Source organism: Colletotrichum scovillei (assembly GCF_011075155.1).
Source record: "Colletotrichum scovillei strain TJNH1 chromosome Unknown Contig00006, whole genome shotgun sequence".
NCBI lineage: Eukaryota > Fungi > Ascomycota > Sordariomycetes > Glomerellales > Glomerellaceae > Colletotrichum > Colletotrichum scovillei.
Window position 1 is genome coordinate 2,599,366 of NW_023336264.1, and position 22,760 is coordinate 2,622,125.

The 22,760-nt window shown below is 52.5% G+C and overlaps 7 protein-coding genes across 7 annotated transcripts; 2 read left to right on the plus strand and 5 right to left on the minus strand.

The window, feature by feature from the left end:
* Positions 1 to 1,370: 1,370 nt before the first annotated feature.
* On the minus strand, positions 1,371 to 2,237 carry HER10_EVM0006488 (uncharacterized protein; the record flags this gene model as incomplete). Its single annotated transcript, XM_035476071.1, has 1 exon — positions 1,371 to 2,237. One exon carries the CDS (start codon positions 2,235 to 2,237, stop codon positions 1,371 to 1,373), a length of 867 nt encoding a protein of 288 aa, XP_035332771.1.
* A 625-nt stretch (positions 2,238 to 2,862) lies between these two features.
* HER10_EVM0009677 (uncharacterized protein) lies at positions 2,863 to 3,849 on the minus strand (the record flags this gene model as incomplete). Its single annotated transcript, XM_035479157.1, has 1 exon — positions 2,863 to 3,849. The coding sequence occupies one exon, from the start codon at positions 3,847 to 3,849 to the stop codon at positions 2,863 to 2,865; it is 987 nt and encodes a 328-aa protein (XP_035333141.1).
* Positions 3,850 to 4,913: 1,064 nt separating this feature from the next.
* On the minus strand, positions 4,914 to 8,765 carry HER10_EVM0002576 (glycosyl hydrolase family 35; the record flags this gene model as incomplete). Its single annotated transcript, XM_035472282.1, has 14 exons — positions 4,914 to 5,869; positions 5,935 to 6,234; positions 6,277 to 6,702; positions 6,762 to 6,912; positions 6,961 to 6,998; positions 7,054 to 7,146; positions 7,208 to 7,410; positions 7,464 to 7,504; positions 7,561 to 7,695; positions 7,748 to 7,891; positions 7,947 to 8,274; positions 8,333 to 8,377; positions 8,497 to 8,574; positions 8,638 to 8,765. The coding sequence occupies 14 exons, from the start codon at positions 8,763 to 8,765 to the stop codon at positions 4,914 to 4,916; spliced, it is 3,066 nt and encodes a 1,021-aa protein (XP_035332294.1).
* Positions 8,766 to 11,495: 2,730 nt separating this feature from the next.
* On the minus strand, positions 11,496 to 12,224 carry HER10_EVM0000556 (uncharacterized protein; the record flags this gene model as incomplete). Its single annotated transcript, XM_035470332.1, has 4 exons — positions 11,496 to 11,628; positions 11,690 to 11,798; positions 11,859 to 11,907; positions 11,961 to 12,224. The coding sequence occupies 4 exons, from the start codon at positions 12,222 to 12,224 to the stop codon at positions 11,496 to 11,498; spliced, it is 555 nt and encodes a 184-aa protein (XP_035332053.1).
* Positions 12,225 to 14,647: 2,423 nt separating this feature from the next.
* HER10_EVM0005769 (uncharacterized protein) lies at positions 14,648 to 16,900 on the plus strand (the record flags this gene model as incomplete). Its single annotated transcript, XM_035475373.1, has 3 exons — positions 14,648 to 14,998; positions 15,181 to 15,282; positions 15,400 to 16,900. Exons 1-3 carry the CDS (start codon positions 14,862 to 14,864, stop codon positions 16,898 to 16,900), a joined length of 1,740 nt encoding a protein of 579 aa, XP_035332678.1. The 5' UTR covers positions 14,648 to 14,861.
* A 151-nt stretch (positions 16,901 to 17,051) lies between these two features.
* HER10_EVM0005641 (uncharacterized protein) lies at positions 17,052 to 18,919 on the minus strand. Its single transcript, XM_035475247.1, has 3 exons — positions 18,115 to 18,919; positions 17,961 to 18,032; positions 17,052 to 17,813 (listed from the first exon to the last, which is right to left on the minus strand). The coding sequence occupies exons 1-3, from the start codon at positions 18,308 to 18,310 to the stop codon at positions 17,242 to 17,244; spliced, it is 840 nt and encodes a 279-aa protein (XP_035332658.1). The 5' UTR covers positions 18,311 to 18,919; the 3' UTR covers positions 17,052 to 17,241.
* Positions 18,920 to 21,104: 2,185 nt separating this feature from the next.
* HER10_EVM0003845 (uncharacterized protein) lies at positions 21,105 to 22,661 on the plus strand. The gene is made up of 3 exons (XM_035473508.1): positions 21,105 to 21,788; positions 21,858 to 22,354; positions 22,450 to 22,661. Exons 1-3 carry the CDS (start codon positions 21,635 to 21,637, stop codon positions 22,552 to 22,554), a joined length of 756 nt encoding a protein of 251 aa, XP_035332434.1. The 5' UTR covers positions 21,105 to 21,634; the 3' UTR covers positions 22,555 to 22,661.
* Positions 22,662 to 22,760: the final 99 nt, after the last annotated feature.

The window sequence follows — 22,760 nt, forward strand, 5'->3', positions numbered from 1 at the left end:
TGCTTGCTGATGAGGTTGTCGGATGGGATGGCTCCTCGTCCGGCGTTCAGACGATGACTTCCAGACGGATTCATACCTTCAGACGAGAAGGTGTTCGGACGAGTGATATTCGGCGCTGCTCTTGGCTGTGGCTGAATAGAGTTATCCTTGAGTCAATCTCATCCTTCGTCTGAGAATAGCTTCGTCTGAGACCAGCTTCAGTCCAGGCCCATACCCGAGATGAACTTATCAGCACTGGATCACGCATCCATCTTCGCAAAATTTCTTCCAAAGGCATGCCAGGTTATTGTGAACTCGACAAAGAACCTCTAAAGGCAGACTTGGGAGGGAGAGCTATGTTAATGAGGTAAAGCACTGACAAGGGAATGCAGACGATCCAAGAAAAGTTCAAAGTCTTTTGAGCCTTTTGGTATTTCTCGTCCTTTGTAAACATCTCCCTTCTCTGCCAGCTCTCTTATGGTCTCATATGTTGGTAGTCGATCCAAGTGGAATTGGGAGTCAACGGTTGAATAACACTGGCGAGGGAGCAATAGCAAGAATGCAACATGAGAGAGCTTGATAGATGGCGTGTTGATACATCTCATTGAGCAAACTTGCCGGATTTCTCTTTGGTCTCGAATCGAATGTGGGATGCGACACGACCTTTGAAGACACATGCTAACCGGAAGAGAAGCAAAACTTGCAAGCCCGCGTCGGCTTAGGATCTGATCATGCCGACGTCAATTGGTGAACCAGTATAGAGTCCACTTCAACTGGAATGGACCATACTTCGACAACTTAGCTTGAGAGACGGCGTGATGGTTGAGTGATGAAGCAGAGCGAGAGTAGGAGCATAGAGGTGTCTGCCCTCCTTTCCGGAGAGAGCTTCGAACTCAGCTCTGAAGTCTTGGAATACCGGACAGTTGACTGACTAGAAACGGAGTCCTCTCAATTTAGCCCTGAAACATAAAGTCGAGAATATACATGCTGAAATCTCATAACGAGTGGGAGGAGTTGGTGGAGAGGGAGACGATCCCAAGGGGTTCGTGGGGGAAATCGGGTCATCGCATGGACATCTCTCTGCAACATCTGCGGGGCCACGAGGTCACAAATAACGCAAGAAAATCCATACCAGAATTGATTCAATAGAAAAGAGCTTTGGAGTCCGCCCTAGGACATGCTCAGTAGTAGTAATGTGAAGGCTTATCTACTAAAACGCTGACTCTGAAAGTCCCTTGCGTACACACACATCGTGCTTCCTAACGGACCGAAGGTATCCGAGAAGGCGTTCACGACATCTATCACCCCTAACTTTCGCCCAGGCGCATCGAAACGTATTCCATAGCAATCTTCCAAGCAAAGTGCATCATGTGGAATCCATTAACGGGTAACTAGGTGTCAGTAATCCAATCGACATTGCCGTCGCGAGAGATGTCGATGCGGATACCACAACTATCATTCGGGTCGACCCTGAAGTGATCGTCAGGAATGCGATAGTTCGGCCGTATACCTTCAAGGTACTCGTAACGTAGGGTCGCGTCGTTATGATAGTAAAGCCTATTGGTGGGCAGTATGTAACGAAAATGAACTGCCCTTCCACGCATGGAAAATCCTGCCCGACCTTGCGGCGTGATTATTGGTATTGGAACGCAAAGCAGAGAAACCAGGTGGATGACCTCGAGACATGGGAATTGAAGGCTGGGAAGTGGAATGGGCCCCGATGTGCCGGAAATGTTGAAAGGGCTGTAAGAATGGAGGGTTTCGCCTCTATCAAGTCTTCGATTGAATATCCGCTGCAGGAAGCAGCTGTCGTGTAAACGCACTTTTCGAAGTCGCTTTTTGATATAGCCCGGGAAGATTGGCGATTTAATTAAGTCCCCCAAGCCACCAACTTTTACATGCCACTGAGGGCTGGCGAGCGCAAATCGGAAGCCCCCTAGTCTGTCGACAATCGTACCGAGAATGAGGGTGTCAACATCAGGATTGAAGTAGACATGGTCTTTGACGAGCCAATCAAAGGAACTTGTTGTGTGAGGCATGCCCGTAGACTCGCTGATCAGCCGAATGTACATTCCCAAGAAAACTTTGCGGCTTTCTCGATGGACAGCGGACATGGCGGGCAAACGACTTCTTCGAGCAAGCCAGTCCACCCTGGGGGCTACGACCACGAATCGGTCTTCGAGGGCCTCGCGCCATACTATGCGTCTGATTTCCTCTGGTAAAAGTTCGAAGAGTTTGAAGTCGACAAGTTCGGACATGATAAGCTGCTTTGGGTATTTTTTGCTGTGGTGCGTGATGACGTGGCGATGAGATGAATGGTAATACAAGTAGACTGGTATGCTGGCGAGAAGAAGAGCAACGACAGATGCTGGCGGTCAGAGCCACGAAGGCAAACATGAGCATTGCCTCGCTTTCTCGTTGCTCTTACCCAACTTTCGATAAGAGACACATGCCTGCCTTGCCTGAGGAGATACTACCTTCTCATGTTCGGAGAGTTGATTATCGCCGCTTCCTTGGATGCGAATAGCCACTTGCCGTACGAGTCATCGACACTACCTAGACACCTGTCTTTCGCACCTTTTCCAATACGACATCACTTTACATGAATGGCCAACAGAGTGATGAGAATGAACGCCATTGAAAATCGAATGAGTTCAAGTTATAGAATTCCGAATATCTAACGAGGCCTTGACTTCAGGTCCGTTGCGCGTCTGATAAATTGCAAAGTGATGATGCGCTCCCAAAAATCCATGACCTGATCTCATAAACCGTGTACCACCCATAAACCTTGCCGCAAATAACCATCTTTCGCAAAAACAAAAGAACCGTAATTGGAACCAAAGAACTCCTTTCCATGTACCAGGTAACTGCAAATGAACCATCTCAAGCACCACCGTCGCGTCTCATCTTAGGACCAACGTTGACCCGCTTGCCGTACTTTCGTTTCTTCTGCTCAGGCTCCGATCCATCTTCATTGTCATTGCCGGTGTTTCTGTCTTTGCCGGTTTCGCCGCCTTCCTCAGAGACCTTGCGCTTTCTCGAAGCTAAATTCTCAGCTTCCTTCTTCACGGCGTCGCGCTTCTCCTTTCGTTTGATGGCCATATTGTGTTTTCCTCTGTAGTAAAATTTGGCAATCTCCTCGTAGCGACCACCTGGGTCGACTTCATTTCGTTGACTTTCGCTCCCCCAATCCCAGCGTTCGGTGATGCTCGACTCTGGAATGGACTGCTCGACAAGGAACTCATTGTCGAGCCACGGCATAAGGTCTCCGTACAAATTGAGGTCCCGAAGCAGTAATTTGGGATCCCAAAGGCGCTGCACTCCATGGTCCCAAGCCGAGCCAGTGGTTTTGAATCTCAGGATCGTGATGTTCTGCAACCCCCGCAGGTCGTACAAAGTGGCGATGCGGATGGCCTTTTCCTTACTGTCGGTTGCCGAGAGGAACGGACTCAGTTCCCGACAGCGCCAGCGAAGGTGCTTGCGCAGGTGGATGTGTAAGAATATTGGATCGGTCCCTCGACCCAATCTGGCTTTGATTCCTCCGTAAGGTTGATCGCCATGTATAGTTCGATATAGGTACTTCGGACGCTTCTCTGCATCCACGGTGGAAACTTTCTGCTCGATCGAAAGAAGTGCTGTACCGTTGACGCAGCCACTGTTGCGAGAATGCTTCATAACGTCCAGAACTCCGGGAAACTGATTCTTGAGAACTTGCACGTACTCCGGTAAGGCCCGAAGGACCCATGGAACATTGTTCGTAGTGTTCTTGGTGAGCCAAGCCTTGACTTCAGAGGACCCACTCTCTGCAATCTTCTCGATTGTACGCTCGTAGCGAGCGACCACTATCTCTTTACCCGGCACATAGTCCATGGTTGAGAAGAGAAGTAGCTACCTGAGCCTCATGTATGTGAAATTCGAGCAAACGATTGCAATGCCGATGCTGTCAATGATTGATATATGACTGTGAAGAAAGAATAGGATGAAGAAAGTGAGGTGTTTGGAAGAGATAATTTTGTCCAGAGGCTGAAGATGGTCTCTTAAATAGAGCCGTGGGCGAGAAGACTCCAAGGGGAAGGCGCCCAGTGGAATGGGAAGATAGGAAGGAAGTCAGTTGCAAGGGCAAGAGGAGGGGGGAATGAGAAGAACATTGACCTTCGGTGTGCTCCTTCCCTGTCGATTCCATGTTCAAAATCTTCATTCTCACTTGCAGGAAGCACCATACCGTATCAGACCATGATGTTTCTTTCGTGGCTTTGGTGACTTTGGTGACTTTGAAGACTTTGGTGACTTCCGATTGGTGACCTTAGTTCAAGCAATCTTGATAACTTTGGTGACTTTGGTGACCTTGGTGACCTTGGGTAACATTTTCCTGCAGGCGGCATGATACCGCATACTGCTAAGCATGAGTTCGCATTGACTAATGCCCAAACGTGGTTGAGGATCTCAATAATTGTATCCCGAATATCTCGACGCGCGACCAGATGTAGACTGCTCTCAGGCCCTGGTCACCCTACCGGGATTCAGCTGGGTGGTAACAACTCTTTGACTTCGTTGTCCTTGGACACCCATCATGGCCCATATGAGGGCAAGTATACCTAGACGTTTGTTGAAGAGCAGGCACTCTACTCGCCCCAAAAGACCGGTGGTTCGATAGGCAACGACTGAGAGAGCTCTCATCTTCGAGTGATCGGGGGTGCTATGAGCGATGAGCATTGGCAGCATGGCTCTGACTCTCAAAAGCAGAAAGTCGAGGCGTGCTTATGGAGTTTGTCGGAGAGACTTTGACATAATCCATCTTCATAGAACTATCCTTGAAAAACTTGGTCGCGTCGCGTCTCAAAAGTTCTCACAATTGCAGTAATAGAAACGATTTGGTTCACTTCCGAGTCTTATATTTCTCATGTCCTATGACATGAACCTAATACTCAGGATATCTAGGCAAATGCCGAACGGCTCTCATCCCAGTCAGGTCTCAAAGACTTGCTGTCGAAGCTCATATCGAAGCTAGAAGTGTGGACGTAATCCGCCTGCCACTCAACATTCAAGGCAACACCCTCCGCAGCCTGACTCCAGACGGTGACAGCAATCGTGTTGTCTCCGTTGTAGTTGAGAACACCAGTCGGCACAGGGAACTGAACCTGGTTGCCGATGTACGGGTTGAAGCGACCATACTGGTAGCCGTTGACAAACAGAAGTGCGCGAAGGCGGTTCGTATCATCGGTAGCGGCAGTGAGGCGGAACGAGATGGAGACATCGAGGCCAGCGGGGACGTCGAGCGGGACAACGGTGCGGAAGACGCGGATGCCGGCATCAGGAACGGAGAGAGACCCGTTGGCGGAGTCAAAGGACTCCCAGTCTGCGTCGGGGTATCCGGGAAGATGGGCTCCAACGCGCTCGGCGTACAGGCCGCCCTCATTGATGGGACCGCGAACGGGGTCAATGAGGTCGTTGCGGCCAGCGGTGCCGGCAATCTTCCACTCGGAGAACTTGTAGTTCGCGGCGTCGGGGCCGAGGAGCGTCGCGTTGGTGATGCCGCGGGGCGCGAGCGCCGCCTCACGCAGATCGTGGCCCGAGTTATCCATGATGACGACCAGGACGTTGTCGCCGGTCTTGGATAGAGTCGCGTTCTCGAAGGAGAAGGAGCTGGCGTCGGCTCCAAGATAAGAGAGGCCGAGGTAGGAGCCAACGTACTCGGAGTTGAGCCAGACGGAGTAGCCGAAGGCCAGGCCGCCGGTGACGTTGAGGAAGACGCCAGTCGGGGCGGACTCGGAGGTCGGGAAGGTTGCGCGGTAGATGTGGTTTCCGACGTGGATGTCGTACTCGTCTACGTAGAGGACAGGGTTGTTGGAGGCGGGCTTGACGGTGTTGGAGGTGTTGGTCTTGGTCGCAGCTGAAAGCTTGTTAGATCACATTCCTTCCATCAACATGAAACAAGATGCAGCAGGCATCACTTACCAACCCAGCTGTCAGAGGTGGCTTCGTAATCGGTAGCAATCTCAGGCAAGCTGTCGTGAACCTTCCAGGGGCCGAGCGCGGGGACCTCAAACTTAGCAGGGCCCTCGATCTTGGCGGTGAAAACGTTGCCCTCTCTCGAAAGGAGCTCGAGCTTCTTGCCGTTCCAGGTGATGCCGCAGATGGACTCAGAGGCGAAGACGGTGATGGTGGTCTCCTGGTCGGCGTCTCCAGAGAGCGCCAGGCTGCGCCCAGTCTCGTTGAAGGCAGCGTGGCGGACGAGGTAAGGTCCCTGGACGAAGACTGCACGGGGTTATCAGTAAAGGTTGTATCGGATGTGTAAACGAACAAACTCACCAGTCTTGTTGGCCGGGGCAAAGGGGTCGTTGTCAAGCACGGGAACCCAGAAGAGGTAGGCGGCGCTGCGGTCGAGAAGGACGGCACGGGAGCCATCACCGAGGTCGACGAGCGTGATGCCCTTCTTCTGCGTGTACGCGATGGTGACGTTGCTCTCGCCAGGGTAGACGTTGAAGTCGGCAACGTTGCCGTCACCAATAAGCTTGGCAGAATCGACGCCCGTGACTGTGAACTCGCCAGCCTCGCCCTCGGGAAGCCAAAGGGCAATGACCTCTTGGCCGTCGAGAATGGTGTAGCTAAGAACCTCGGCGGTGGAATAGAGGAGCGTCTTCTCGCCAAATCTGAAGTCGGTAACGAGGACCTTGGCTTGGTGGCCGTTGATGGCGATCGAGCTACCATGCTGGGGGATGGTGACTTGAGTCAAGTCAGTATTTGATTCGCAGAATTTGATGTTTGGTAGAAGGAAGACTTACGAGCACCCTGAGAGGTGTTGACAGAGAGCTTGAAAGCCTCGTTGGTGTTTGAAGGGGAGTATGCGTGACGGGCAATGTAGAATGCCGCATTGTTGTCGACATTGCGGAGCTCAGACACGGTGATGGCTGAGTTGGTGGTGTAGCCAGTACCCTACGACACGTCAGAATCTCACTATACTTGCATCACTGCTTCACTTACGTTTCCGACTCTTTCAGTCTTTGTCAGATCCTTGGCCACTACGCAAATGTCAGAATTCATACTGCATCCTTCAAGGGCAAATATTCTACGAACCTCTGGTGAACAGAGTCAAAAGCTTTGTCTCGTGGAACTTGCTGCCGATGATTCTGTTCTCGGATACCGGAGAAGAGTAGTCGTAACTCGAAGCTGGCATTGAGTTAGCACGAGCCAATCTCACACATACCATATGATGGCGACATGGACTTACCAACGACGGGACAAGCGAGCCAGCCCCAGTTGGTTCCGCCAAACATCATGTAAAGGGAAATTGCGGTGACTCTCTGGTAAATGAGATCGCGGTAGAAGATGTTGGCGAAGTCGGCGCCAATATCGCTGGGGCAGCCACCCTCGGGTCCTCCCCAGGGATTGTAGGAACCGCCCTGGAACTCAGGAAGGAAGTTGGGTTGCGACCTGTAAGATGATTAGAATTTCAATTCAAGAGTGTTTCAAATTAGAATACTCACGGCGACTGGATTGTGAAGTAGGAGTAGTAATCTTGAGTCAGCTGCAAGTGGAATGATTAGCAAGACACAGCTGCACCGGGGACTCTATGATACTCACGTAGGGAATATAGGCTCCGTTTGTGCCGGTGCACTCGCTCAAGTTGCAGCTCCAGCATGAAGGGTAGCTGTCAACGCCAACGACATCGACGTTTCCAGTAGCATTGGAAAAGTCTTTGGACCAGGAAAAGCCGCGCTAGATGATGTCAGAAAGCGCAAGACATAGTTCCCTCGATATAGCCACGTACCATGTTGGGGGCGTTGTGAGAAAGAGGCACGTCGATTCCATTCTCCCGGGCGCTGTCCTGGAGAAGCTGCATGTAGTTGGCGATGGGCGGGTTCAGGACTCTCTTAGCAATATCCTTCCACTGCCCGTTGAGTTCGTTCTCGATCTGTGTTTCCACTTAGCAACCACGCTTTCGTAAGTTCTTGAGTATCATCGCATACCTGGAACATGATGACGTTTCCGCCGTTGGTGATCAGATGGGGCTTGATGATCTTGGAAATCTCCGACCAGAAGGGGGTCCACGCCGCAGTGTATCTCTCGTCGTCGTTTCTCAGAGAGCCGTAGGCGCCAGTGGTGGCCCAGAGAGGGAAGCCGCCGGCGTTCGTCTCGGCGTTGACGTAGGGTCCAGGTCTGATGATGAGGTAGATGCCGAGTTCCTTGGCGACGGTCATGATGGAGGTGAAGTTGTGAGCGCCGGTGTCAAAGTCCAAGACACCGGGCGTGGGGTTGTGGTAACCCCAGTGGTTGTAGATGGAGAATGCATTGAAGCTGTCATCTGCGTGTTAGCCACGAAACGAACTTTTCCACTCCAGAGACTGTATCTTACCCAGCCGCCTTGACCTTTTCGAGGAGATCTCGCCAGAGTTCGGGGCTTTAAGATATGTCAGTAAGCTCAGTACACTGCAGATGATGTTGAGTTGGATCACGAACACAGGGATACGCCAGTAGTGGAACTGCACTTGTTAGCGAGACGGTCTCAATATGCTATACAGGGAATTAGTTAGTCGCCATACCTCGCCAGAGAAGACGAAGAGTCTCTCTCCGTTCACAATGTAGCTGTGGTGATCCCTGCGTAGAGTTCAGTCAGTATACGGCCAATGGTGTATCCGTCAAGGAACTATGGGAACCTACCATTGGACAACTTCATTGAGACCATTGTCATGAATCGGCCAGTCAACATCTTGAGCTAAGGCGCTCTGCGAACCGCAAAGCGACGCGGCAAGCCAAAGAAGGCCGCCGGCTTTCAGACCAAACCTCATCGTGGCGTTCTTTTTAGACTATGGCTGAAACTTGACAGATGCAACACGATAGCCGGACAAAAGGTAAAAAAAAGCCAACAGCCAATCGAGAAACCGCGCGCGCAAGAGGAAGCCATCGCGTCTTCTTTAAAGGGCATCCTACCACCCTGCCAGTTCCCTGCCAACACCGGCCCCCCGGTCCCAACCCGTTGTACCCCGGCGCAGCGTAGCATCCGGACAAACGTGCTCGGTGTTGATCGAACCGACAAATGCGGGGAATCGTGAGGGGGGAACCGGGGGCAAAGAACTGGAGAAAGACGATTTAGACAATCAACCACCCCCGGCCGCAACCCCCGCGATTCCTGTAGCCGCAGCAATCACTGACCCAAGGCACCTAGGATTGGTGAGCCTGATGTCATTGACTGCTTGGGGACTTTGCAGTAGCGTCTTGAAATTTTTGAGGAGCCAATTTCAAGCGATCTTTTCACCGACGGGCATGGCTCCCGTTGTGCGCTGGACTGGATGACTGGTTGGTTTAGCGTGCTCTCGTGAGAGAACTGTGCCTTGGCAGCCAACACGGCCGGATATTACGTCGCAACATCATGGGCCGACGGCCACTTTTTATGTCAATTCGGTAGGATCCGATCATCCGAGGTACGGTATAGAAGCAAAACATGCTTAAGGTGCCCGCCTGGGTGACATCAAAAACTGATCAATCTCTCAATGAGGAGTGAGTATGTTGGCAGTGACCGTCTGAACTTCTAGAGATGTTGGGTAACTGGGTTCCAGTTCGGGCCGATCTGCCCTTGTGCGACATGCCGGACGAACACTCATCCATGATTCAATCCATGTTTGTTTTTAGCAAGACAATACATTTGACTTTGGCTGAATCCGGTGGGATACATTTGCCCTCGAGCTGTCTACTGCGCGTTCCTCCAAACGGTTCATGCAGTCAACTCGCATTATCCCAATGCAGCAGTGGCACAATAGCCCACAAAGTCCATGGTCGGCCGACACTGCATTCCTCCGGCCTCCAAACAACATCACGCAACAAACCCTCACAATATTGGAGATCGCGTGCGGAGATTTGGGGTGGTCATGTCTCCATCTACAGGAAGTAGTGTCCGAGTTGCCGACTTCGTGCAGCCTTAGTCTCTTTGAAGGCACCACTCTGTACGTTTAGTAAAGCATGCATAATCCAGGAGATCATTCGCTCAAGGGGATAATTGCGGCTACATTTGAGTACCTTACTTATGAGAATAGCAGCAAACTTCTTTAATCCCCGAAGCTCACCTAAATGTAGCGGCTCCTCATATCATTCACTACGCCCCATCTCCTTATTTCGATGAAAAGAGGAAGTGACTCTAGCACACAGGAGTTGCAACTGCATACACAGTCCTGCACCCAATCTTATTACAAACATCAGCCTCTTCACACTCAAAGTCGACGGACGCGGTTGAGAGCACAGGGCAGCCGCAAGACTTCGTAATAGACGAAGTGGTAGTACACTGCGCGACGAAGCAGCTCTTGCAGATGGTACCGGTAGAGGTGACCTTGGGACAATTGAGAGCCGAGCAGGGCGCCGTGGTTGTTCTCGTGATGATTTGAGTGACGAGTGCGGTGGTGATTGAGACTTCTCGTAGCGTCGTCGTCGTCGGGCTTGTCACGACAGCAGTCGCCGTCGTGGTGGCGGTAGTCGTGGTTTCCCTAGTCTCTGTTCTCGTGACGGTGACGGTCCTGGCTCGATCTATCGTCGATGGGGTCAGCGTGATGACTTGACCGGATGCTTCCCTGCATCAGCCAGTCAGCAGAGTCCTCGATCTACCATGCATGAGGAATCTGACCAAGCTGCCCAGCAAAGGATCATGCTAAAGAAAAGAAGCGAATGCATCTTTCGCTCATAGGTATCCAGCACAAGAGCACAAGATTCTGGAAAAGATGCCGACTCTCTGGAAGTTAGAGTTAAGAGCAGGCTATGCGAGAGACTTGCAGTTTCCGAAAAGATCATGGCGACAAATTGGTATCGATGAAATGTTTCGTCTCTTTTATAGTTGGAAGTCATCCCAGCGGCGCAGGTTGGCGTTCACGAAGATGCTCAAGCCCAACATACACCAGGTGACATTGGGTGCTTTAGCTGCTCTTGTTAACCAAACTTATCCAGCTTCGGGGCTCCTGTAACGTACAATACAACCTTGATTGACTTGAGCTACGAGCCGAGCTGAACAGAGGCAGCCTATAGGAAAGAAGAGCTGAAATTAAATCGTGTAGCCGAGTGTACGTTTGCTTCCAGCCGATACAGCTGCATGACGGCTGAACGTGGTACTGCTCCCATGAGGGCGAATGCAACAGCACAGATCCAATCAGAGCTGTCGTCCGAAACCTAACCTGCCGCATCTGGCAATTCGGAGCCAAGGGGCAGTGCGTGCAGATCGCCTCAGAAAACCACCTCCTCACATAGGTAAGGTTAGGCTATGTCTGTAAGCTCCATCAGACGAACCGCGGTGCCATCTCAAATGCAATAATGCATGACTACAGACGCATTGGTTGGCAAGTTTAGATTGATCATTTCACTATTTTTCGAAAGACGAGCAGTGAGGTCGAAGCTGTGCAGTACTGGTGCGACGCTTTGAAGGGTAGTTCAGAAGATTGCCCAGTAGGACTCAAGCAAAGCAAATACAACTATGATTCAATTGCTAAATGTGGTATATATATAAATGGCTGACTCAAAATTCAGCCGGCACTTTGGCCAGCTTAGCATCTCCAGGAGGTGATCTGGTTCTCGTACTCGACGGTACGAGGGTCGTCGGGGAGAGCGACGGCCAGGTTGTAGTTGTAAGAGGAGGTCAGGCCGCGGTCATCGCCCTTGTTGTTGCAGCCCTTGTACCTTTGACGAATTGTTAGTATGTCTTGTTGGACAAGTTGAGACTCATCTGAAGACTACTTACTTGTAGAACTGGCACTTGCCACCGGTGTTGGTGGAGAGGGAAGAGACCTGGTCGTTGAAGCGGTCGCTGATCACGGTGGAGTTGGCGGCCTGGAAGTTGAAGTAGGAGACTTCACATTCACGTCAGCATGCCATCCTTTTCAAAGACGGATGTAAAGACTTAAACTTACCACAGTCGCCGGGGCTGGCGCCGAAGACGAGGCAGTCACCACGGAAACCCTATGTTTGTCAGTACTGCTTCATAGCCAGCCAAGTCATCTATCAAAACTTACAGCATCGGTGCACTGAAGCACAAAGATGGTCTCGGGGTTGGTCTCGTTGCGGTTGGGGTCGGGCTCGCCGTCCTGGCGGGTCTGGAGCTGCTTGGGGGCCAGAACCTCGGTGTTGAGGAACTTCTCGTAAGCGGCAGAGTTGACAATGTCGTTGCCGATCTTGATGTTGAGGTCGGAGCCGGTGTTGCGCTGCACAAGAGGCTTGCTGACGGCGGCGGCGGAGACGGCGGTGGCCGCGAGAACGAGGGTGGTGAAGCTCTTCATCTTGGATGGAGTTTTGTTTGTTGTTGAAGCGAACGTGTGTAAGTTTGTTGTTGTAAGGAATGGACTCGTTGGACGACTTGCGTTGGCTACGGGAAACTTCAACGTCGAACACACTGGGAGTCCAGAGTGAAGTGAGCCGGCTTATTTATCTTGACGTACTGTAGGACCGGACGTCCCGCAGTAGGCCAAGAGACAAAGTTTCGATCATAATAACCGCATACAACCGCATCCCAGCCTGCCCTGCGAGCGCCGATGCACTCGGATTCGGTGATATTGCTTTGTGGATCCATACCGATGCTCTGATCATCTATTCTCGTGGCACAAACGGCCGCCGGAGGGAAAAAAGGGAGAGTTTTTGTTGGCCCGAGTGTTCCGTCAGGACCATTACGGCGTCCGTTGAGAATTTAGACTTCGGAGAGTTAATATCGAGATGGGGCTCATCAGCGTCGCCAACTGCCGACATCCATGACAAGGTTTGGAGTTGCAAAATGAAAAGAGTGGAAATTTCGAGGTCGCAAAGGGGATGAACAGTCTGGGGCGGACCTGTTCGACGACTCAGTGGGCTTTTCCAATCCGTTCATCTTACACAGTAGAGTGGTGTATATGTGCTGGCTCTGAGGTTTGTTTATTTGAATTAGGTTTTCGTCTGAACTAAGTCAAATGACTCGAAGATCGGACGGTTTAATAAGGATTCTCCCGCAACGTGAACCTTGAAAGGGGCCTGGCTGCGAGGATGTTCACACTTCCGCACACAAGTCCCAGTCTTGGCTTTAGTCGTTTGGCCCCATTTTCTACGGAGTACCATCACATCTTTCCGTACGGATGCACTAGAAAGGAAAAGAATGCCTCAAATCGCGGGGAGAGGAAGGAAGTAGCGTCCGTGGATCTCGATGGACACTAAGAAAAGTCTCCTAGGCTGGTGATCGTGGATCGTACTGCACTAACCTAACAGGAAGAGTATCAACCAGAGAGACATTCCAAGGATATGTTCCCTTGACTTTGGACCGCAGTCCAACTGCCAATCTGGGCAGTCACTTTCGATTCAGCATGGATCTACCGCTCCGATAGACTTTCGTATTCAATGACCTTTTGCGCCCGGGGGGTGCCCGCCCGCCCGCCGGCACTGTTCTTCGTTTGCCGGCCTTGACGCGGCGGTAAAGTTGCCCAAACACGTCCCCGACAACGGTTCAACCGCCGTTCAAGCACTTCTTGGCAACTTGGGGTTGCGGGACTACTCCGTATAGTCTATCATTAGCACACTGACCACTCGGAGGATTCGACTTGTAGTTGTCTTTCCCACGTTTTCATCCGTAGTTCATAGTGATTGGAATGATCTTTGGTTGTTGACATCCCGGTCGCGCATCAATTAAAGACCCTGATGGTTTGAGCTATTGGATCGCTGCGCATTGAATGTGTAGACCAAAGTCTCCGTATACCGCCTGTTGCCTGTTGCCTTTCGGACTTTGCTCCGTTGGCTCTCATCTTCAATCATACGCCAATCAATTGCCGAATTGTGTAGGCAGATGCCCAACCGACTGAGATCGTTCGAATCCTCGCGCAAGGGAAATGGCATAAGGTTGGATTTGAAAGTCTCCCAAGGCTACTATCGAATCTTGGGCTCTTTGAAGCCAACAGAAATTAGAGCTGGGTATCTGATGTACGGAGTAGTCCATGTGCCCAGCGGGCTGCAGCTGAGACCACCAGACCACTTCATTTCTAGCTGGCCTTCCCCAGGTGCTTCTTCCACGTCAATATACTTCACCTTTCATCCCAGCAACACAATTCTATCGCCTCTCTGTAGGAATCCCATCTTTATTTCAACACTGTGTGAGTTTTGAGGTTCTCTAACTCATAGGCGGAGGCTTGGCTGCCTCTAGCCATCTCTTGACCACCAAGAACCGCACATGCGACGATGCGACGAGCTTGTCAATGTTTCCTACATCAAATAAGAAGCTCAACGCATACCCACAGCTTATGTGAAGGCGTACAAATCAGTTCCCATTGTTTCGACAATTCAGCCCTAAGGCTCCGTGGCGTTGCCGTGGTCGTGATAAGAAAAGCTGTCAGTTTTAGTGGCCCGCTAGTTCACGAGAGTTGGGAGAGTTGAAGGTTGAGTTTCTTCTTAAGAACAGCAATCGCGGCGATCTAACTTCTTGAGACTCGGGATAGGACATATGCAGCTTAGGAAGAGAAGGATAAAGACGAGGACTGTCAGTGAAAAGCAACGGGTAGGAGTTTCATTCACCCAGCTTAGTCTGTCCAGAGTCATCTTGAACTTTAAAGGATTCCGGCCGAGTCCCAATTAGGAAACACGTACTACAGCTCATCTGATTGGCTGTCAGGATCGCCTCTCAGAGCAACAGAAATCTATGATTGGCTTGTCGCATCAAAGGATTATGATCCATGCTTCCCTTAGATCCTCGGGATGCTCCGCATCAACTTCATGAAAGAAGCTCGCTATCTCACCTAGGTAGTCAGGGGAAACGTCATCTTTAAGATATTGTCAAAAATCTATACCGTCTTCAGACTTCCGGCTTTCATAACTTCTGCTTGGTTCTGCTGATGTTGATGTCCATGTCCAATCTTACCTTTCGACTTTATTGCCACCGCGTTGAGCTGCAGTAGTTTACCGATATCATGGGTACCAAAACCAGGTCACTCGAGCCTACGTTCGTGGTTCACAGCTTCCAAGGCGCGCGTTCTCAAGTTCAATTAGAATCGCGCCCATTGTCAAGAGCTTCGTCTCAAAGTACCGAACAGGGCGAAACAAAGACGTAAGTTGCATGTGAGCGACTTGTTCGTTAGAAGAGAGATGTCCAGGGTCCGTTGGAGCCGACGTCGTTGGTACGAGCGTCTGAAGAAGATCGACCTAGCAAGAGCACGTGGCTTCATAGCAGGGGAATGGGAGCATCTCTCGTTGATTTATGGACCAACAACTAATCACTTCGGGTCATAGAACTCCATCAAACGGCCAGCTTCACGTCTTCTCGCTTTCGAACCGGCCCAAGCAGAGCCGTGCGAGCGCGCCCAAGACCCGGAATGGGTGTAAAGAATGCAGGTACGTTTATGTTAACTCTCTTATACGCGTCTTTCATTCGCCCCCGTCCTCGTTCCTCGTAATCGTTCCCACCCTTGATGAGGAGAATACGGGTCTCACGTGGTATCGCACATGTAGGAGACGCCACATCAAGTGTGACTTGGCCAGACCTCACTGCGTGAAATGCGTCAAATCAAACCGTATCTGCGAGGGCTACCTCGACTCGGGACTACGTCTCACGCCACAGAGACATAGCCAAGTTCAAATCACTTCCCGTCCAGCTGGCGGCAGCAGCAGTGGCGATGGCGGGCAAATCACCGTTACCGCACAGCGCCGGACCCCCGACCACCGCGTCCTCATCACCCCGGGCTACGAGACGGCCCTCTTCCAGAATCAACGGCAATGGGACTCGTTCCAGTCCTTCATTGTGAACCTGGAGCAGGGCGCCACCGTGCTCAAGAACCACGTGGCGGAGATGACGCCGCAGTACGCCAACCACGAGATCGCCATCCGGGAAATCTGCTCTGGCATCGGGGCCCTGGGGAAAGCCTTCCACCCGGTTGTCGGCGACAAGCTTGTCAGCGCAGAATATCGCGCCGCGCTGGAGCACTACGGCCACGCCGTCAAGGCCGTCTTCAGCGTTAAGGCGACGACGTATACGCTGCCGTACATGGTGCTGACGTCGATGCTGTTCACCACCTTTGAGATGATGGCGGGGAACCCAGAGGCTGCGTCGAAGCATCATAACCATGCCGTGGCTATGATGGATCAGTTCATTAGTCTCCGTTTAGAGGAGGATGGCATGCCATTTGAACAGCTTCGTCTTTCTGAGCTCGAGTCTGCGCTGTTCGATACCTTGCAAAGACTCGATACGCACCCGTGGGCCCAGGGGTTCGGGCCAGAGGGGATCCGCGTCACGGCGCAGGCGCGCAACTTCCCTCACGGGTGCAGACACAGATACAAGATGGAAGACATGCCATCGAGCCTCACCAACATCACCGAAGCGTCGCGGTGGTGGCATCTAACGCAGCACGCCATGATGCACTCTCTCCACGGCCTCAGATCTAAATCCCCCAACAAACCCTCCGACGACCCTTCCAACGACGCCGCCATCTGGAAAGAGTCAGCCAACCTCCTCCAAACCTGGCACGCCAGCTTCTTCCCCCTCTTGCAAACCTCGCGCCAGCAACGAGATCGCAACCCGCACCGCTGGTTCCAGGCCATGACCCTCGAATCCCTCTACGTCGAGAACCTGGCCGCCATCTACAAGCGTCACAGGCTCGACGCCAACGTTCTCCCCGCCGTGACGCCGCTGTACCGCGACATGATCAGCCACGCGTTGCAGTTGACGCGGAAGGAGAAGCTCAACGGACTGGAGACGCTGGTGCTCGAGAACGACCTCATCCGGCCGATGGCGTTTATAGTGTACAAGTCGCGGGCGGACCCGGAGATCATGGACGGGGTGACGGGCGTGTTGCAGGAGCTTGTGGGGGGCGTGGGTATGGCGGAGTCGTTGTTGTATGTTTTTGGGTGCAGGGAGAAGAAGATTCCTGTGATTGCGCTTGAGAGGGCTTGGGGGTGGTATTTTACGTCGTCAGGAGTCTCTTCTGGGGCAAATTGTCTCGAGTACTTAAGTTGAGCGAGGAATTATGTTGGCCCGGATGTTGAGAGTCAAGTTGAAACTGTACTTCTTCACTTGATACTACCTTTTGACGATGGCAAAGTCTTTCAGGTCAGACAAATTAGAGAAAACAAATCATTGCTAAACTAAGAACTGGATATCATCTCATCGCGCATAACACATAACTCTTCCAGCCCATCATATCTCCTAGCCCAGCCTCACTCAGCCTATCACAAACGTCTTCATTTCTCATTCAAAATCCCAGCCCTCCCCCCTTTTCCAATCAACAACATGAAATTCGCCCAACGTAGCGGATCAGAGATTGTCAGACAATCCCGAGGCTACCATCTTTTCTACTTTCAGGGAAGGTTGTTCAACTTGATGCTGTTCTGCGAAGTCGAGTCCTTGCCAGCGTTGTAGTGCTCAGAGCGCTTCGCGTTCTCCTCCATACGGGCAAGTCTCGAGTTCCGCTTCTTCTGCTGGCTCTTGCGGTAGAAGAAGAGCGCGGCACCAATCAGCAGACCAACACCGGCGACAGCACCAATAACGATACCGGCAATCGCACCACCAGAAAGCTTCTTGCTTCCGCTGCTACCAGAGCTAGAGCCAGAGTTGGAGGCGGCGTTGGTAGACGAGGCGGAAGGCGAGGCCGTGGCGGCGATGTCGTCCTCACCGGGCTCGGTGGCGTTGAAGCAGGGGATGCGGGTGTTGAAGTTGGCGGCCTCGACGTAGGTGATGTCGGCGCAGGCGTAGAAGGTCTGGTTGTGGGGAGCGTCCCAGTCGGCGCGGTAGATGATTTGAAGGGTTGCGTTGGAGCCTGCTGCGATGGAGGAGGGCGGGTTGGGCACGTCGACGCAGGTGTGGCCTGGGTTCAAGTCCGAGACGGACTGTTCCTCGATGATGGTGGTGAAGTCGCTGTTGGAGGTTGGCTCTTGAGGGGTTTGTTAGTCATGTTGTGATGGAATAAGGGGGTTAACGAGGTTTCATGAGCGTGAAAATGAGTCGAAGTACAATGAAGTGCTTGTTTTCCGAGTTCACACACTCAAACAATGAAATGACAAGGGTTCTGTAGACATACCGTTCTTGTAAGAGATGGAGATCTTGCTGTTGTAATAGTCATCCTGGGCAACGAGAGCGACCTTTCCGCCAACTATTAATCGGGACTCGTCAGTCAAAGTCTCATGCATCGTTTTGTCTTCAGCAAGACTTTCGTCCCGAGACTTTTGACTTACCCAAGGGGAAGTTGGTTCTGTTGGCAGCACCAGACTTTGAGCCACACGGAGCCTGGTTGTCCATGTCTCCGCTCCAGACTCTGTCAGCCGGCCACATGAAGGCAGCGGGACCCATCTCATCATCCTGCTTGGTGTGCTGGGCACAGGCAACCGAGGCGAGGCCCAGGGCCAGGAACGTCTTGAGGGAGGCGTGCATTGTTGCTGCCGTGATGTGGGCTTGAATCAGAAAGAAGCTTTTTCGATAACAAGACAAGAGACGGGTATGCGGCAAAACACGCGATGCCTTGGACCAACAGAGTGCGTTACGAAAGAGATGCGTACGACGACTGTGGAGGGGGTGGTGGGAAGAATTAAGAATTAAGGGGGCGGCTTAACTAGCATAAGATCCTTGGGAACGAACCGGATGGCAACAACGGTCAAGTTATACTACTGCAGGTCAACCTGAGATTTTCTTCTCTTTGCCTTTGCAAGCCGACTGGTTGCATGTTGCATGTAACCTGGATGATGGATCTATCTCACATGGTCCTCTTTTCCCCTCTTTGGGTTAACCTTACACCAACCACCTCCGCTCACACATGTCAACGGAAAGAAGATGGGTTCACAGAAGTCACGAAGGGCGGGATATCCGCCCAGAGAGGGAGGATCCCGCCCAGAAGGTAGTGAGGGAAAAAAAGAAGTCAGGCACGAGTTCAGTTCAGGCTTTCGCCAATAGTGCCCTGACAACCCGCGCCCAGGACATGGCAAGACTTGGCTGAATCCCGTTGGATGGGGTGGGAGGAGGCCACGGCCGCATGGATGAAGGATGGTGTAGGTGGCGACCACGGAATTCTTTTGCATGGGGAAAAAGTCTTGGGAAGTACCACTCAAGTCTTTCATAGATTCTGCTAGCATCCCGTAGATTGATAACATAAACAGCGGAACTTTTGGGGAGGAGTACGAGCAATAAGGTCTGGTATCTAGATGGATTGATGGCCAAGAATGTGGATGGACAGGGAAGACCGCCGGGCGGCAAAAATCTGGGAACGTGAATACGAAGCAGACAGAATCCAAACCCCCGCCCCGCCTCTATCGATTTTCTCTCTCTCACTCGGCCGCCGAAGGGGCCGGATACGTTTCTTTGTCACTTTGTGAGGGGATCAAGTGCCCAGGCAATTACTGTAGATACCATCGCGACAAGTTCCCTTGGCAAACAATCAGGTTGCAGAGTAGCGTAGGAATGGTTGCAACTCTAGGGTGGTGAGATAGAGGGAAACGAGGGATAAACATGCTTGAAGTTCATTTATCGTGTATGCCACATGTACCTCTCAACATGGATACAGTAAGTAAGGACACACACAATCAAAGTTTCGAAAACTCTTTTTCCCCTTCACCAAGAAACCGTAAGTAGTTTATCAGATCACTTTGTCCAATCATATGAAGCCATCCGGCCCGCTCGTGCCTCTTGGCAGCATGGAGCAATATATCCGAACAGGGAATGGTTCACCGGACGTGGATGTCTGCCATTGTCTGGGTGGCACATAACTGACAATGGTTGGCAAAGATTGTTGGCTGATGGCTGGATGGGCTGTCGTTTAACTGATGTGATTGATAAGATTAGATGCATCCTCAAGATCCGCAGCGCTAGGCACTTTTTACCTTGCCTCACCTTGAACCCACAACTTGCTCTCCGTCTCCTCCAGTCTCCTCCTCCTCTTCTGCCCACCCCTGGTCTGGGTCTGGGTCTGGGTCCTCCTCCGTTCTCCGCTTCAAAAGGCCGCCCGTCGGTTGTTAACCCTAATTAGCCCGGACGCAGCATGGACGGACATGGATGAGTCCTCGCAGAACGTTGACTCTGTCCGACCTCGCCCGCAGAAAGAGAACGAGAGGTCCCAACAAGGATCGCGATTCATCCCACCACTCAGGCAGCTCGCGCAAGGAATAAACGCCTCCTCACGCCACGGACAGTCATATCCCACAGGGCCGCCCAGCCATTTCTCCCAACTCCACACCTCCCCGATCCCCCAATCACGTACACTGCTCAAGGTGACTGGTCCCTGACTCCCAAGACCACAATAGACGAGCCCGTCGACGATATCGGTGAGGCACAGGCGCGCCGCCGCACATACGGACGCCGGAAAGCCACTAGAAGACTAATAGATAAAACGGTTGCCACGGATCAGACAGCCCGTTTTGGGAAGGCCGATTCGTGACGTTCGCTCCTCTCTCGGCCAAACCGCATGTTTTCAGCCCTTGGCATCAGCCATCAGGTCACCCGTTGCTGGTATTTCCGACTTCCGGGAGGAACTCGCTCTCGGACTAACGAGAAGACATCACGAATGAGCGAGCAAGCTATCATAACCATCAATCAGCCTTCTCTGAAGTAAACCCGCTCTACCGAACGGCGAGAGTGATAGAGCAGCCGGGCAATGGCCGACGCCATCCGCTTCAGTCCATCCTCTCCTCCATCTCCCCGCCAAGATCCTCTTCTCTGCTCTTCGCACATACGTCGGGACTCTAGATTCCTTCTGACTCCCATGTCCCATATCCCCCGTCTCCGAGCCTCCACCCCTCCTTCTCGATAACCTCTTAGTCAAAGGGGCCAAGACCCAAGGGTCGCATCCGTACCATGTATGTACACTTAGAGTTGCGTTGGTTCGGCGGGGTACTCTGCTCCTAGCCTCCTCTCTCATCCAGTCGTTGCCTTCTCTTGTAGACCTCCACTTGAGCTGCAGTTGCCCATGCCATGCCAACGACCACGCATGACAAGGATCTTTTGCCTTGTCTTTTACCTTTGGTACGAGCTTTTTTTCTCTTCGGCATCCCGCAAATTACACTATAAGCGCGTTGGGTTTACTTCGGCGATCCGGGGCAAATCCGAGCTTCCACGATCGGATACTTGCTCTTCGCCCACTGGGCTCTGTTAGCTATCCCATCATCCATGGAGTCTATACGAATAGTCCCGCGCTCTTTCAAGTCCCGCGCGCGCTGCCCTGCTCCGCGGACCGTTGACTATGGACTATCTTATGTCATTGCCTTGCTTTGCCTTGCCTTGCTCTACAATATCCTGTTCAGATCCTGTCGTATTAACCCCCCTTACACGCCCGTGGACCATGGCTCTACCCTGGCCTAGGTCTTCCAGCTGATGGAGACTCTCATCGGCCAAGCTGGACCACGGAAGAGGCCGACATGAGCATCCATTCCCTGGGGTTTCCACATTCACAGGCCGGGAAAGCCTAGACTGAATCTGATGCAGGCATCCTCGCCGGCTCTCCTGTACCTGATCCTGTACCTGATTTCCCGTACCCGACTTTCCCCTATTACTTCGTTACCTCATGTGGACAAACAACAAAGCCATCATAATCTATAATAACCTCTTTCGCCAACCTTCTTTCATCTCGTTCCCACCCCCCCTCTTCCCTCCTCACGCTCGCTTCCCCAAACTCACAACTTGACTGCCATTAAGACAATTCTCCTCCCCTTCCAGTCTTCTTCTTCAAGCATCTTCAAGTCCTCCCAACTTACCCTAATACCAACCTTCAAGATGCGTTCATTCGTTACCTGCACCGTCCTGGCCACCGTCGCCTCCATGGCCGTCGCCCAGGTCCACCCTCGCTTCGAGTACCCCGACTCCGTTCCCGCCGTTGAGAAGCGCCAGGAGCCCGGTACCCCCCGCTACCAGTGCCACGAGGACTGCGGTAAGTCTATGCTTCCTTCCATCCCCCTCCAAGTAGGAGTACATGACGCAGAAGACTGACGCCCAACAGGTCTCCTCATCACCCTCGGCCGCGAGGACGGCTTCTGCACCAACTCGGAGTGGAACGAGCGCTACGGCCGCTGCATGAGCTGCGCAAACACCTACGCCATCTGGATGTACTACTCCTCCGGCGTCACCTCCGCCGCCGCAAAGTGCGGCCTCTCCCCGACCCCCAGCCCCTCCGGAGGCGCCGTCGAGACCACCGCCGCTGCCACCACCGCCGCCCCTGCCCCGGCTACCACCACTGCCGCTCCCGCTCCCGCCACCACCACCACCGCTGCCGCGCCTCCGGCCGTGTCTTCCAGCTCTGCCGCCGCTGAGTCCTCGGCCCCTGCCGCCTCCACCTCCGCCGCCGGCGCTCCCGCCACCACTCTGTCTACCGCCGCCTCTGCCTCTGGCTCCGCCTCCGCTTCCGCCTCCGGCGCCGCGACTACCTCTGGCGCCGCTGCCGGTACCTCCGCGGCTACCGTCACCCGCGTCACTTCCATCGGAACCTCTGTCGTTATTGTATGTGTCGCCTGGGCCTGGTCTATGATGTAGACACAACTCTTTTTTCAGCGGGATGATTTTTGTTAACGTGGTTTCTCTTTTCTTCCTTGTAGCCTTCCGGAACTGCCACCCCCAGCACCCCCGTCTTCGCCGGTGCCGGCAAGAACGCCGCCGCCATGGGTCTCGCCGCCGTCGGCCTGGCCCTCGCTGCCTTCTAAGGGAAATTATTATCCTTTGGGAACGATTTGATGGAAAGAAAGCTTTTTTGAGAGGAAAATGTACATAGGCGAAGGATGCCAACCACAAACTTTAATATTCACCGGAGATATGGTCATGTTTATGGATGTATGATAGCGAAGATCTTGTTATTATACGATTGGAGATAGTATACTACAACCTAATGAGTCTCCATTAAACAATGTGC

Bases quoted from the DNA above. Each gene is read 5' to 3' on its own strand.
- HER10_EVM0005641 (XM_035475247.1), bottom strand. From the start codon at position 18,310: ATGCACGCCTCCCTCAAGACGTTCCTGGCCCTGGGCCTCGCCTCGGTT. The intron at 18,033-18,114 runs GTAAGTCAAAAG...CCCGATTAATAG, and splicing joins CAGAACCAACTTCCCCTTGG to TTGGCGGAAAGGTCGCTCTC. The intron at 17,814-17,960 runs GTATGTCTACAG...AAACCCCTCAAG, and splicing joins CTCCATCTCTTACAAGAACG to AGCCAACCTCCAACAGCGAC.
- HER10_EVM0003845 (XM_035473508.1), top strand. From the start codon at position 21,635: ATGCGTTCATTCGTTACCTGCACCGTCCTGGCCACCGTCGCCTCCATG. The intron at 21,789-21,857 runs GTAAGTCTATGC...GACGCCCAACAG, and splicing joins CCAGTGCCACGAGGACTGCG to GTCTCCTCATCACCCTCGGC. The intron at 22,355-22,449 runs GTATGTGTCGCC...TCTTCCTTGTAG, and splicing joins TCGGAACCTCTGTCGTTATT to CCTTCCGGAACTGCCACCCC.